This window comes from Carcharodon carcharias, chromosome 9 (genome assembly GCF_017639515.1).
Source record: "Carcharodon carcharias isolate sCarCar2 chromosome 9, sCarCar2.pri, whole genome shotgun sequence".
Classification (NCBI taxonomy): Eukaryota; Metazoa; Chordata; class Chondrichthyes; order Lamniformes; family Lamnidae; genus Carcharodon; species Carcharodon carcharias.
This window is the reverse complement of record NC_054475.1, coordinates 89,998,854-90,011,524: the sequence shown is the minus strand read 5'-3', so window position 1 is coordinate 90,011,524 and position 12,671 is coordinate 89,998,854. Positions and strand designations below refer to the sequence as shown.

The 12,671-nt window shown below is 41.7% G+C and overlaps 1 protein-coding gene across 2 annotated transcripts in view; it reads left to right on the top strand.

The window, feature by feature from the left end:
* Nucleotides 1–1,621: 1,621 nt before the first annotated feature.
* LOC121282625 (UDP-N-acetylglucosamine--peptide N-acetylglucosaminyltransferase 110 kDa subunit) overlaps nt 1,622–12,671 on the top strand; it is an 80,152-nt gene continuing 69,102 nt past the window's right edge. Inside the window, exon 1 of one of the 2 annotated variants that reach the window (XM_041196410.1) lies at nt 1,622–1,965. In XM_041196410.1, coding sequence (XP_041052344.1) covers nt 1,929–1,965 — 37 coding nt within the window. In that variant the 5' untranslated portion in view covers nt 1,622–1,928. The remainder of the gene's footprint in view (nt 1,966–12,671) is intronic. The other variant, XM_041196411.1, reaches the window with a different exon arrangement.

Here is a 12,671-nt window from a genome sequence, read left to right as displayed (position 1 = left end):
CAAATGAAACGGCTAAATAAGTCTTCACTCTACTGTCACGCTCCTTAAAATCTGCCTCTTTGACCAACTTGTTGGCTTCCTGCCTGTCGTTTTACAGGTTTGATGCCAATTTTTTTCTGATAACACTCCTGTGAAGTGCCATGGGCCTACCTTAAAGGTGTTTAATAAATTCAAAATAAAAACAAAATGCTGGAAATACACAACAGGCCAGGCAGCATCTGTGGAGAGAAAAACAGCTAATGTTTCAGTTCAATGACCTTTCATTGTGAGGAAAAACTAGTACTAGGGCCACTGAAATAAAAACAAAAATAGCTGGAAAAGCTCAGCAAGTCTGACAGCAGCTGGGGAGAGGAAGACAGAGTTAATGTTTTTCGAGTGCCTATGACTTTTCACTAGGGCCACTGATATAGGAGGAATGTGATTAACTTTTTTAATGTAGCGAGTTGTAATGACCTGGAACACTGCCGTGAATGGGGTGGATGTGGAGAAAACAATCATTGATTTTGAAAGGAAATTGGATGGACGCTTAAAGGAAATAAACTTGAGTGTCTGCTGGAACAAGCAAGGAAGTGGGATTGACTAGAGTGCTCCGCATGTACTCGGGCCGAATGGTGGTTTCCGTGCCGTAAATAACTCGAAATGCTGGAAATACTTAGCAGGTTTGGCAGCGTGTGTAGAGACAGAAACAGTTAATGTGTCAGGTTGATGACCTTTCATCTCTAACCTATGCACTTCTTGTCTGAAATCTACCACACACTTAAGTTACTAAATGCAAGTGAGCCAACTGGCTTGATGCGTCAATTTTACCGTTTAGGATTTTTTTGCTACATGCATGGTAAACACATTTACCTCCTCTGTTCTTTCATCCACCTAATTACTGCTACACTTCTTAAGTTACAGTAACAGAAGCTTAGCTGCCTCACAACTCTGGTTAAATAAAGAAATAACTCACGGTTAAATTACTTCCATGTAAAGACCCAAGTTTCATATTATAAGGCAAGATAAATATGAAAAATATTGGGTACCATCCCAGTTAATTTGTCAAACCTCAATACTTTTCTCTAAATGTCCTTAAACTAACTCCGGGTTTTGGCCCTACACTTACACACTCCCCTGCCGCACTGAACAAGAGCCATGAGCTGCATATATTATTAAATAATCAAACAATTTCAAAACAAAACAGTTTTATTTTATCCATTTCATTTTTGCGATTTGTTTCATCGACACGTGGCCAGCATTGAACTCTCTTCAACACTAAAATGGCCACGGCCGGCCACGTGATTGTTCTCGACCTTTCCACGCAATCGTTTTTGTTGCGCGTGCGCTTTCATCCCTGAGGCCGCCGCAATGCTGTCGCGCAGTGATACTCCACGACGAAGCAGTAATGAGTGAGATTCACGCTTCAATGCCTGGTCCTTCCGCGAAAAGCTTACGAAATTTGAAACAAAATCTGAATTTGGAAAAACATAAAAAATAGATGTGGTGAAAGCTTAATAAAGATACAAAACTCATCTGATAAAAGGTGGAATTTATGAAGGTTTTGTAATTATAATTTTTGATATGAGTAGGGAGACTCTTTGATATGAAAATAGTTCTGATTAGATCCCGATTCTCCTTATTCCGACCGCCATCTGCGCGCGAGAGGGAAGAAGAACCGAGTGGGTAGCGGGGGGGGGGCGATTACCAGGATTAGGCACCGCCGCTGCCGAACTGCTAACAGAAACCGTGGCAGCAAATTAATTATACAGTTGATGTAAGACTGCTGTAACAGATCGCAGGAGAACACCAGGATCGTCACATAAACATCGCGGCTCTAGGCCTCGGGACACAGCCATCGATTGATTGGGACGGTGAGTCAAGGGAGACCCGGTTAAAACCTGCCCCGAAAGAGGAAGCGGCCTGGAGTGAGCTACACCCGGAACGATAGCATGGCGGCGTCGGTCGGTGGTGTGACCGACAGCACAGGTGAGAAAGTTTGAAGGGGAGTCTCATTGGTGTAGGCTCTCTTAAGCCGGGCCGACATTATTTGATCGTTATAAACGAAGCCTGAGATCTGAACTGCACTTTGGAGTGGGAGAGTGAAGAAACGCCATCAATGCAGCTCCGGAAAAGTTCCAGGAAGAGAAAACAAGAAACATTATACGAAGACAGCTTTTTTTTTTAGTATACTGTGTATATAACACACGCATTAATAGATATGAGTATGGGGACGACTGAGTGTGAAAATAGGCGAGAGTCATGTTCTCGTTATTTAAGATCTCGCTTCTCAGAGCGGGGCATTGGTGGAAGAAGAAAAGCTGTTGTCAACGTATTGAAATCTCCAGGCTGGTGTAGGGCATGGTGAGATCAATATCGTGAAAGAATAATTAGTCCAAGGCATAGACCACAACATAGATCAGTTAAAATGCCTTTGCGCTACTGTTTTGAGAATTTTTAAATGTTTTAAGAGGTTAATGGGGTTTCTACATTCTATTGCTCTTCTGAAAAGCCTCAGGTATTTGGTAAACATTAAACATAACCGATTTAATGAGAATGTGAGTATATAGTTTTTGCTAAGATGCTAAACTTACTGATCACCTGCTCACAAACTACCCAGCCACTAATTATGATTGTGTCATCAGATAAAATAGATGTCACTGGTACAAAAGAAAGACAAGTGCAGCTGACCCCTGAGGACTTCCCACTTTCTAGTTCTGAGTACCAATGGGGGAGAAGGTTCCTCTGGAGAGAGCAGTGAGTCATGACCAGAGCACCATGGGGCTCAGCTGTGCAGGGAGGGAGGAGAAAAGACAGGAGAGAAATAGTGAGATAAAAGCAAAAACTTGGATGCTGGAAATCCAAAACAAAAATAAAAATACCTGGAAAAACTTAAAAGGTCTGACAGCATCTGCGGAGAGGAGTACAGTTAACATTTTGAGTCCGTATGACTCTTCAGCAGAACTAAGGAAAAATAGAAGAGAGGTGATTAAAAAGCTGTTTGGGGGGGGGGGGGCAAGTAGAGCTGGATAGAGGGCCAGTGATAGGTGGAGATTGCCAAAAGATGTCATAGACAAAAAGGACAAAGAGGTGTTGACGCTGGTGATATTAGCTATGAAATGTGCTAATAGGTGACATTAAGGGTAGAAAGCATGACGAGCAAGGTACAGATAGTCCTGGTTTAAGGTGTGTGTGGGGGGCGGAGAGAGTCCGCCCCCCCCACACACACCTTAAACCAGCTTATATTTCAACTCTTTCTTGGACTCGAACTCAAGTTCTGTCTAAGGGTCATGAGGACTCGAAACATCAACTCTTTTCTTCTCCGCCGATGCTGCCAGACCTGCTGAGTTTTTCCAGGTAATTCTGTTTTTGTTTTTGTTTTGGATTTCCAGCATCCGCAGTTTTTTTGTTTTTATACAGATAGTCCTAGTGGGGATGGGGTGGGGGGGAAGGGATCGAAATAGGCTAAAAGGTAGAGATAAAACAACGGATGGAAATACATTTAAAAATAATGGAAATAGGTGGGAAAAGAAAAATCTATATAAATTATTGGATAAAAGGGGGGTCGGAAAGGGGGTGGGGTTGGGGGAGAGAGTTCATGATCTAAAGTTGTTGAACTCAATATTCAGTCTGGAAGGCTGTAAAGTGTCGAGCTGGAAGATGAGGTGCTGTTCCTCCAGTTTGCGTTGAGCTTCAGTGGAACATTGCAGCAGGCCAAGGATGGACATGTGGGCATGAGAGCAGGGTGGAGTGTTGCAATGGCAAGTAACAGGGAGGTCTGGGTAATGCTTGCAGACAGACTGAAGGTGTTCCGCAAAGCAGTCACCCAGTCTGCATTTGGGGTCTCCAATGTAGAGGAAACCGCATTGGGAGCAGCGAATGCAGTCGACTAAATTGAGGGAAATGCAAGTGAAATGCTGCTTCACTTGAAAGGAGTATTTGGGCCCTTGAACAGTGAGGAGAGGATCATCGTCCGCCATTTCTGCCAACTCCAGCATGATGCCACCACCGAACACATCTTCCCTTCACCTCCCGCGGTGGCATTGTTCCCTCTGGTCCACTCCTCCATCACCCCCTACACCTCAACCCCCTCCCACGGCACCTTCCCATGCAACCGCAGAAGGTGCAACACCTGCCCCTTTACTTCCCCTCTCCTCACCGTCCAAGGGTCCAAACACTTCTTTCAAGTGAAGCAGCTTGCACTTCACTGAATTTAGGCTACTACATTAGCTGCTCCCAATGTGGTTTCCTCTACTTAGGAGAGACCAAACGCAGACTGGGTGACCGCTTTGTGGAACACCTTCGGTCTGTCCGCAAGCATGACCCAGACCTGCCTGTCACTTGCCATTTCAACACTCCACTCTGCTCTCATGCCCACATGTCCGTACTTGGCCTCCTGCAATGATCCACTGAAGCTCAACGCAAACTGGAGGAGCATCTTCTGACTAGGCACTTTACAGCCTTCCAGACTGAATATTGAGTTCAACAATTTTAGATCATGAACTCTTTACTCCATCCTCACCCCCTTTCTGATCCCCTTTTTTCCCAATAATTTATATAGATTTTTCTTTTCCCACCTATTTCCATTATTATTTTAAAATTTATTTCCATCCATTGTTTTGTCTCTACCTTTTAGTCTATTTCAATCCCTTCCCCCCACCCCACCCCCACTAGGACTATCTGTACCTTGCTCGTCATGCTTTCTACCCCTAATGTCACCTATTAGCACATTTCTTAGCTAATATCACCACTGTCAACACATCTTTGTCCTTTTGTCTATGACATCTTTTGGCAATCTCCACCTATCACTGGCCCTCTATCCAGTTCTACTCGTCCCCCCCCCCGCCCACCCACCCACCCCACCCTCTGCCAAATCAGCTTATATTTCACCTCTTCTATTTTTCCTTAGTTCTGTTGAAGAGTCATACTGACTCGAAACGTTAACTGGAGAGAAATAGTGGTAGGGAACTCTATAGTTATGGAACAGCCAGGTGCTTCTGTGGTCGCAGGATGATATGTTGCCTCCCTGGTGCTAGGGTGGTGATATCACTGAGTGGCTTCAGAGCATTCTGGAGGGTGAGGGTGCACAGCCAGAGGTCATGGTTCACATTGGTGCCAGTGATATAGGTAGAAAAAGGGATGAGGTCCTGCAGGCTGAGTTCAGGGAGTTAGGCAAGAGATTAGCAAGCAGACCTCAAAGGTAGTAATCTCTGGATTAATTTCAACGCCACGTGTTAGTGAGTATGGTAGTAGGAGAATATGCGAGATGGTGCAGGAGGCGGTGGGTTGGAGGGGGCTTCAGATTTCGGGGGCATTGGCACCGGTTCTGGGGAAGCTGGGATCTGTACAAGCTGGATGGTCTATATCTGAATAAGGCTAGGACGCATGTCCTCGCAGGGGGAACTTGCTAGCGTTGTTGGGGAGGGTTTAAACTAGATTGGCAGGGGGATGGGAACCTGAGGCCAGACTCTGATAGGACAAAATCAGAGCAGGGAGCTGGAGACAGAAAATTAGCAGGTGACACAGAAAGACAGAAGAAGCAAAGGTTAAAGGGTTCACAGCACAGGAATTTCGCAGTGTTAACAGGTACTTATTTAAATGCAAGGAGTTTAGCAAACAAAGCTGATGAGCTGAGGGCACAGAGACACATGGCAGCATGATGATATTGCTGTTCCAGAAACTTTGCTTAAAGAGGGTCAAAAATGGCAGCTCAACATCCCTGGATTTAGGGTTTTCAAGCCAGATATAGAGGGGACTAAGAAAGGTGGGGATGTAGCATTATTAAAGAATCAATTACAACTGTGAGGAGGGATAATGTACTAAATGGACCATCAAATGAGGCTACATGGGTTGAGCTCAGGAATAAAAAGGGGACAGCCACACTACTGGGAGTGTACTGTAGGCCCTCAAATAGTGGAATGGAGTTAGAAGAGCAAATATGTAGTGCAAAACAATATAGTCATAATAGTTGAGGACTGCACCTACCCTATTATCAACTGGGATATGAGCAGTGTAATAGGCACAGAGGGCACAAAATTCTTAAATTGCATTCAAGAGAACCAGCATATAACAAGCCCAACAAGAGGGAGTGCAATTCTAGATTTAGTCTTAAGAAATGAAGCTCGGAAAGTGGATGAAGTAGCAGTGGGTGACCATTTTGCAGATAGTGACCATAATACAGTTAGATTTAGTATAATTATGGAAAAGGATAAAGATAGAACAGGAGTATAAGTTCTAAATTGGGGAAAGACAAATTTTACGAAGCTGATAGGTGATCTGGCAAAAGAGGACTGGTTACAGCTACTTGATGGGAAATCGGTGATCGACCAATGGGAGGCATTCAAAAGCGAGATTCTACAGGCAGTGTAGACATGTCCTCATTAAGAAAAAGGGCGGTACTGCAAAACTTAGTACCCCTAGCTATCTAGAAGCATAAAAGGTAAGATAAAGCAGAAAATGAGAGTTTATGGCAGTCATAAAAAGCTTAATGCTGTAGAAAGCCAAGAGGAATATAGAAAGTACAGGGGTGAAGTAATAAAGGTAATTAGGAAAACAAAGGGTGAAGTAATAAAGGTAATTAGGAAAACAAAGACGATATGAAAAAATATTGGCAGGTAAGACCAAAGAAAACCCGAAGTCCTTTTGCCAGCACATTAAGAGCATGAATGACTAAGGAACGGTTAGGGCTGATCAGAGAGATGCACATGGTACCTTGTGTGATGCTGATAATGTGGGCAAGGTTCTCAGTGAGTACTTTGTCTCTGCCTTCACAAAGGAAAAGGATAGTGCAGATATTCTAGTTAAAGAGGAGGAGTGTGAAACATTAGATACAATAAGCATAGTGAGAGGGAAATCTGGAGGTTCTGACATCCTTGAAGGTGGATAAATCACCAGGGCCAGATCGATTTTATCCCAAGCTGTTAAAAGAAGCCAGGGAGGAAATTGCAGGTGCTTTAAGGATCATTTTCTAATCCTTACTAGACACAGGCAAGGTACCAGAGGGTTGGAGGCCTACGAATGTTATGCCATTATTTTAAAAAGATGTGAGAGATAAACCAAATAATTATAGGCCAGTCAGTCTGACTTCAGTGGTGGGCAAATTATTAGAATCAATTCTGAGACAGGATTAAACCATCACTTAGGATCGGATTAATCAGGGATAGTCAGCATGGTTTTGTTAGGAAAGGTTATGTCTTACTAACTTAATCAATTTTTTTGAGCAAGTAACAAGGAAGATTGATGAGGGTAGTGCAGTGGATGTTGTCTACATGGATTTTAGTAAGGTATTTGCCAAGGTCTCACATGGCAGAATGGTCAGAAAAGTGAAAGTCCATAGGATGCAGGGGAATGCGGCGAGTTGGATCCAAAATTGTCTCAGCGACAGGAAACAAAGGTTAATGGTTGATGGATGTTTTTGCAAATGGAAAACTGTTTCCGGTGGTGTTCCACAGGGCTCAGTGTTAGGTTCCTTGCTATTTGTATATATTAATGACTCGGACTTAAATGTGGGTGTCATGATTGGGAAATTTGCAGATGACACAAAAATTAGCTGTGTAGTTGATAGTGAAAAGGATAGCTGTTGTCTCCAGAATTATATCAGTGGTTTGGTTGAGTAGGAGGGAAAGTGGCAGGTGGAATTCAATCCAGAGAAATTTGATGCATTTGGGGAGGGCAAACAAAACTATGGAATACACAATAAATGGGAAGATATTGGGTGAGGTAGAAGAAGTGAGAGACCTTGTGCATGTCCACAGGTCCCTGAAGATGGCATGAGAAGTGGATAAGGTGGTAAAGAAAGCACATACAATGCTCTCTTTTATTGGGCAAGGTATAGAATTCAAAAGCAGGGATATATTGGTGGAATTGTATAAAATGCTTGTTAGACCACAGCTGAAATTTTGTGCACAGTTGTCACCACATGACAGGAAAGATATAATTGCTCTGGAGGGATTATAGAGGAGATTTCCAAGAATCTTGCCAGGGCTTGAAAATTGCAGCTATAAAGAAAGATTGGATAGGCTGGGGTTGTTTTCCTTGTAACTGAGGAGGCTGGGAATGGGGGGAATGGTGACCTGGTTGAGGTGTACAAGATTATGATGGGCCTAGATAAAAATAGACAGGGATGCCCTGTTTTCCCCTAGCTGAGAGGTCAGTTACCAGGGGACACAGATTTAAAGTGATTGGTAGAAGGATGAGAGAGGGGACATGAGAAAAGCTTCTTTACCCAGAGGGCAGTGGGTGTTTGGAATTCGTTGCCTGGTTTGGTGGTGGAGGCAGAAACCCTCAACTCATTTAAAAGGTACCTGGATCTGTTCCTAAAGTGCTGTAACCCTCAAGACTGCGGACCAATTGCAGAATGTGGGATTAGAATGGGTAGCTTGTTTTTTAAATTTTTTTGGGCCAATGTAGAAACGATGGGCTGAAGGGCCTCTTTCTGTGCCGTAATTTCTATGGTTCCAAAAGGGGTAAATGGTATCAGTATCTATCAGTAAACTTGAGAATTTCAGTTTAAGACTTATGGGTAGATGTAGAGAAGTTTCCTGAGGAAGGATATTTTGGAAAAAAGAAAGGCAGCGATTTGTATACAAAAACGTGATTATGTTTGGGTTTTTCTCCTCTTGAGGTTACATTTTAGTGTTGGGTTTGCAGAATGTAGTAATAAATTTCAAGTTGCAGTCACTTTTTCTAATTTTCTGCTGAAGGCTTTCATTCTTAGCTAGGGTATGATACAGTGGGTATTTGCCTCATTCTGGGAGTCTGCCTAATGATAAAGGTATGGGCCTTGACCACAAATCACTGTTTGCATGTTTAAATATAGTGCATCACACTTGAGCTCACGAGACCATTCCTGACATCCATACACATGCACTTGCACCAGTGAATGTTGATTAGAGATTGAGGTGCCAACCCACACCAATTTTCCCTTATTTAACTGAGGGCTGCTCTAACTTTGTTGGAGACCAGGGTTAAAACCTAGACCTTGTGCACTGCAACTTGATTTTATTGTCAAACTTCTCATTGGTTGTGCTATAGACCTGGCTGCTTGTCTGTCTTGATCACGTAATCAGAATGCTCGAAGGCTTTACTGGCAACAGTAAATTGTTTTACTAGTTGGATGGAACTGTACATTTCCCTATTATGCTTCAGAGTATTTGAAGTGGTGTAAGAACTTCATAATCACTTTAAATTTGGAAAGCCGAGGCACTCGACATATTCCTTGTTGAAGGAAAATTTTTAGTTTATTAGCATGTAAGGTAAACGTGATCAGATGCAGATTGAAGATGAGCCTAAATTACAGAAGAACATTCAATATGACAAAGTGTGATTTCTGAAACCAACAGAGGCTTTTCTGAGTAAAATTCAGTTTAGCATAGTTTTATACTGTGGGTCTCTTACCCTTCCGCCCATTAGGAACTATGTTGAAATTACCAACACAGACTGTATAGCCAATTTTTTTTGTCCATTTTTCTGGAACTGGATTTGAACCTGGGATCCAGAGTTTTAGACATCCAGGGTACTAACCCAGCATGGGCATTAAGATATAAAAATGACAGACAAGCAGAGACTCGTCAAGCCAGTTCCACACTGTCATGAAACAATTAGTCATGGTACAAATTGGGACCAGTGTTTTTATCACTAGTACAGTCGGATAGGGTTTAAACTAATTTGGCAGGGGTGTCAGAGGAGCAGGAATGAGATTGGAGAGCAGGGATATATTAATAGCAAAATTATAAATATCCTAAAGTATGACAGGATTCAGGTTGAGGCTCGTAACAAAAATGACGATCACTACCTGTAGTGCAACAAATGAAGTTGGTGAATTGCAGGTACAGATTGCTACATATTTATTATGTTTGAATTAACAGAGACAAGGCTCAAACAAGGCTAGGAATGGGTTCATAATGTTCCTGCTATCAGGAATGTTATATTCAGGAATGATGGAGAAAGAAAAAGGAGGAGGCCTTGAAGCATGGTTTGAGGATGATACAGTCTGATTGGAAAAGCTTTGCTAAATCTTTCTAGATCTGAATCTGATTGGCTGGAGTTGAGGAAGAGAGGGGGAACTGCTAATTATTGGAAGTTTTTTTAAAATAGAATTTCAGATAACAAGCAAGTAGATGGACAAATTTCAAAAGTGTTTATCAAAATAGAATAATATTATTAGGGGACCTTTTTACCCAGTCTACATTAGGGTACTAGTGGTGCTAAGGGTACAAAAGGAGAGGAATTTCTGGTATTAGCACAGGGGTGTTTTCTCAATCAATATATCTCCAGTCCAACAAGGAAAGAAGTAGCTTTAGACCTGGTTCTGGGGAATGAAGTAGGGCTAGTTGATTGTGTTACAGTCAGATCTCATAGCATTAACTGCAATATAATTTGGTTTAAAGTAACTATGGAAAGAAACCAGAAAATATTGAAAATAAAAATGCTGAACTGGGGAAGAGTGAATTTCAGTGATTTATATAAAGGGACCCAAGGCAGGTAGATTGTAAAAGGCTACTTTGGGGTCAATCAGTAAAGGAGCATTGAATGACATTTGGGGAAGAAAGAATCCAGGTAAAACCAAGCACAGTCGATTGAAGGGAAAACCTAGAACATTCAAAACTAATGTTCCCTGGATAACAAAAATTAAACTAAAACAAAAGAAGGCTTTTGACATTTGCCAAAATTGAGAAGATTATGGAAAGTACAGGAGGAATTAATAAATTAATATGGGAGGTGACAAAATATTAGGAAAAATTTTACAAACATGTAAGTTGTAAACTTTTGACTAAGGAAAGGTTGACCTATTATGGGCCAGGAGGGAGATCTTCATGCAGAGGCAGAGGATATGGTGAAAATATTAAATGAGTACTTTGCTTCAGCCTTCAGAGGAAGCAAATGATTTGATGGTTATACTAAGAGAGGAAAGTGAAGTTCTGGGACAGGATAATAGATAAACGAGACATACTTAAAAGATTACCATTACTGAAAATGGCTAAGTCATCTGTTCTAGATGGATGCAAGCTAGGTTGCTGAAAGAAACAAAAATGGAACCCGCAGAGGCATTGGTCAAAATCTTCTGAACCTCAATGGACGCAATAGTAGTGCCAGAGAACTGGAAGGTTGCTAATATTATACCACTGTTCAAGAACTGGAGCGAGTTTAAACAATTGGCTGAATGATAGGAAGAAAAGAGTGTTGGTGGATGAATGTTTTACAGACTGGGAGGTGGCTTGCATTGGTTTCCCAAGTGCCTGTTTTGTCATTACTCTGTAATTTTTATAAACGGCCTAGACATTGGTGCAGAGAACAGCATTATAATGTTTTCAGGTAAAGTTTGGTAAAATAATAGATTATGGTGGAGGTAGGGTTCAGGATGACTTACACAAAATAGTGAAATCGATAAGAACATGGCAAATGGTGTTCAGGGTGCATTTTGGGAGGACCAGCATGGAAAGACAGTGCACCGATTAATGGCATGATTTTGATAAAGTGCAGATGAGCAGATGCGCCTTGATGTCTATTTGCAGAAAGCCTTAAAGTAGGTGAGATGAGTTGATAAGGTTTTTAGAAAAGCGCACCATTTGAGTTTATGCATGGAATATAAAAGCAAAGACATCATGCTAGAAATTCATGAGTCATTAGTTAGTTCTCAGCTGGAATCAGATGGACAGTTCAAAGCACCATACTTCCAATAAGGTTTAAGGTCTGAGAAAGGGTATGGAGGAGGTTTACCAGGAAATTACCAGAGGTAAGGGACTTTAGTTACAAGGAGAGATTGGAAAAATTAGAACTGTTCCTCTTTGAACAGAGAGGTATTGTCGATTGAGTGAACAGGGACAAATTATTCTCTGGAGATTAGTAACTGGAGATCATAGATACAGAATCATTGGAAAAATGATCTGGAGGAACGATGAGAATTTTTTTCACCCAAGTTGTTGGAATCTGGAACACACCATCAGAGAAGGTGGTGGAAGCTGAGTACATAAATAATTTTAAGAGTACGATGAGTACTTGAATCATTTATGGACAAAAAGCAGGGATTTTAGACTAAGCATAGCTTCCCTTTAAAAGAGCCAGCACAGTTATGGGGGCAGAATGACCTCCTGTGTTGTAAGTTTCCATGGTCCTATGTATCACTAACTCCAATACCCCTCCCACCTACAGGAGCAAGATAATCTCTGCAGTGGCAAAATAGTTTGAAGTATAAAGGCCTTTTTAGGGAGGGGAAATCTGGGTGATTTCTCAACAGCCTCTTGAAGAGGATCAATACGTGCTTTAGTAGCTTTCATTGAAATTTTTTCCCCAGGCCTTTATATCATCCATCTTGAGGTGACCAAAACTGGACACAGTATTCTAGGTGAAAATTAATTGATCTTATGCAAGGACAGTGTAGTATTCTTTGTATAGGGTTGTCCTAGCAACATATATTAATTACTTAATTTTACTATAGCCTCAAGGCATTACTGGTGGATCTTAAGTATCTCTTATGCCTCTGTGTCACTTACTTTTATACATATATATATATATATATATAAAATGGTGCCTGCCAAGCACAGGTCTATCTCTCCCATTGATTTCAGCTCTGATTGTGGTATTTTGCTCACCCAAGTTTCTAACAATCAAACCTTTGCTGTTCACAAATTTGTGGGCAGTTTTACCAATGTCTTGGTCCAGATCAGTAATGTAGATTGTGACGAGCAACATCAATT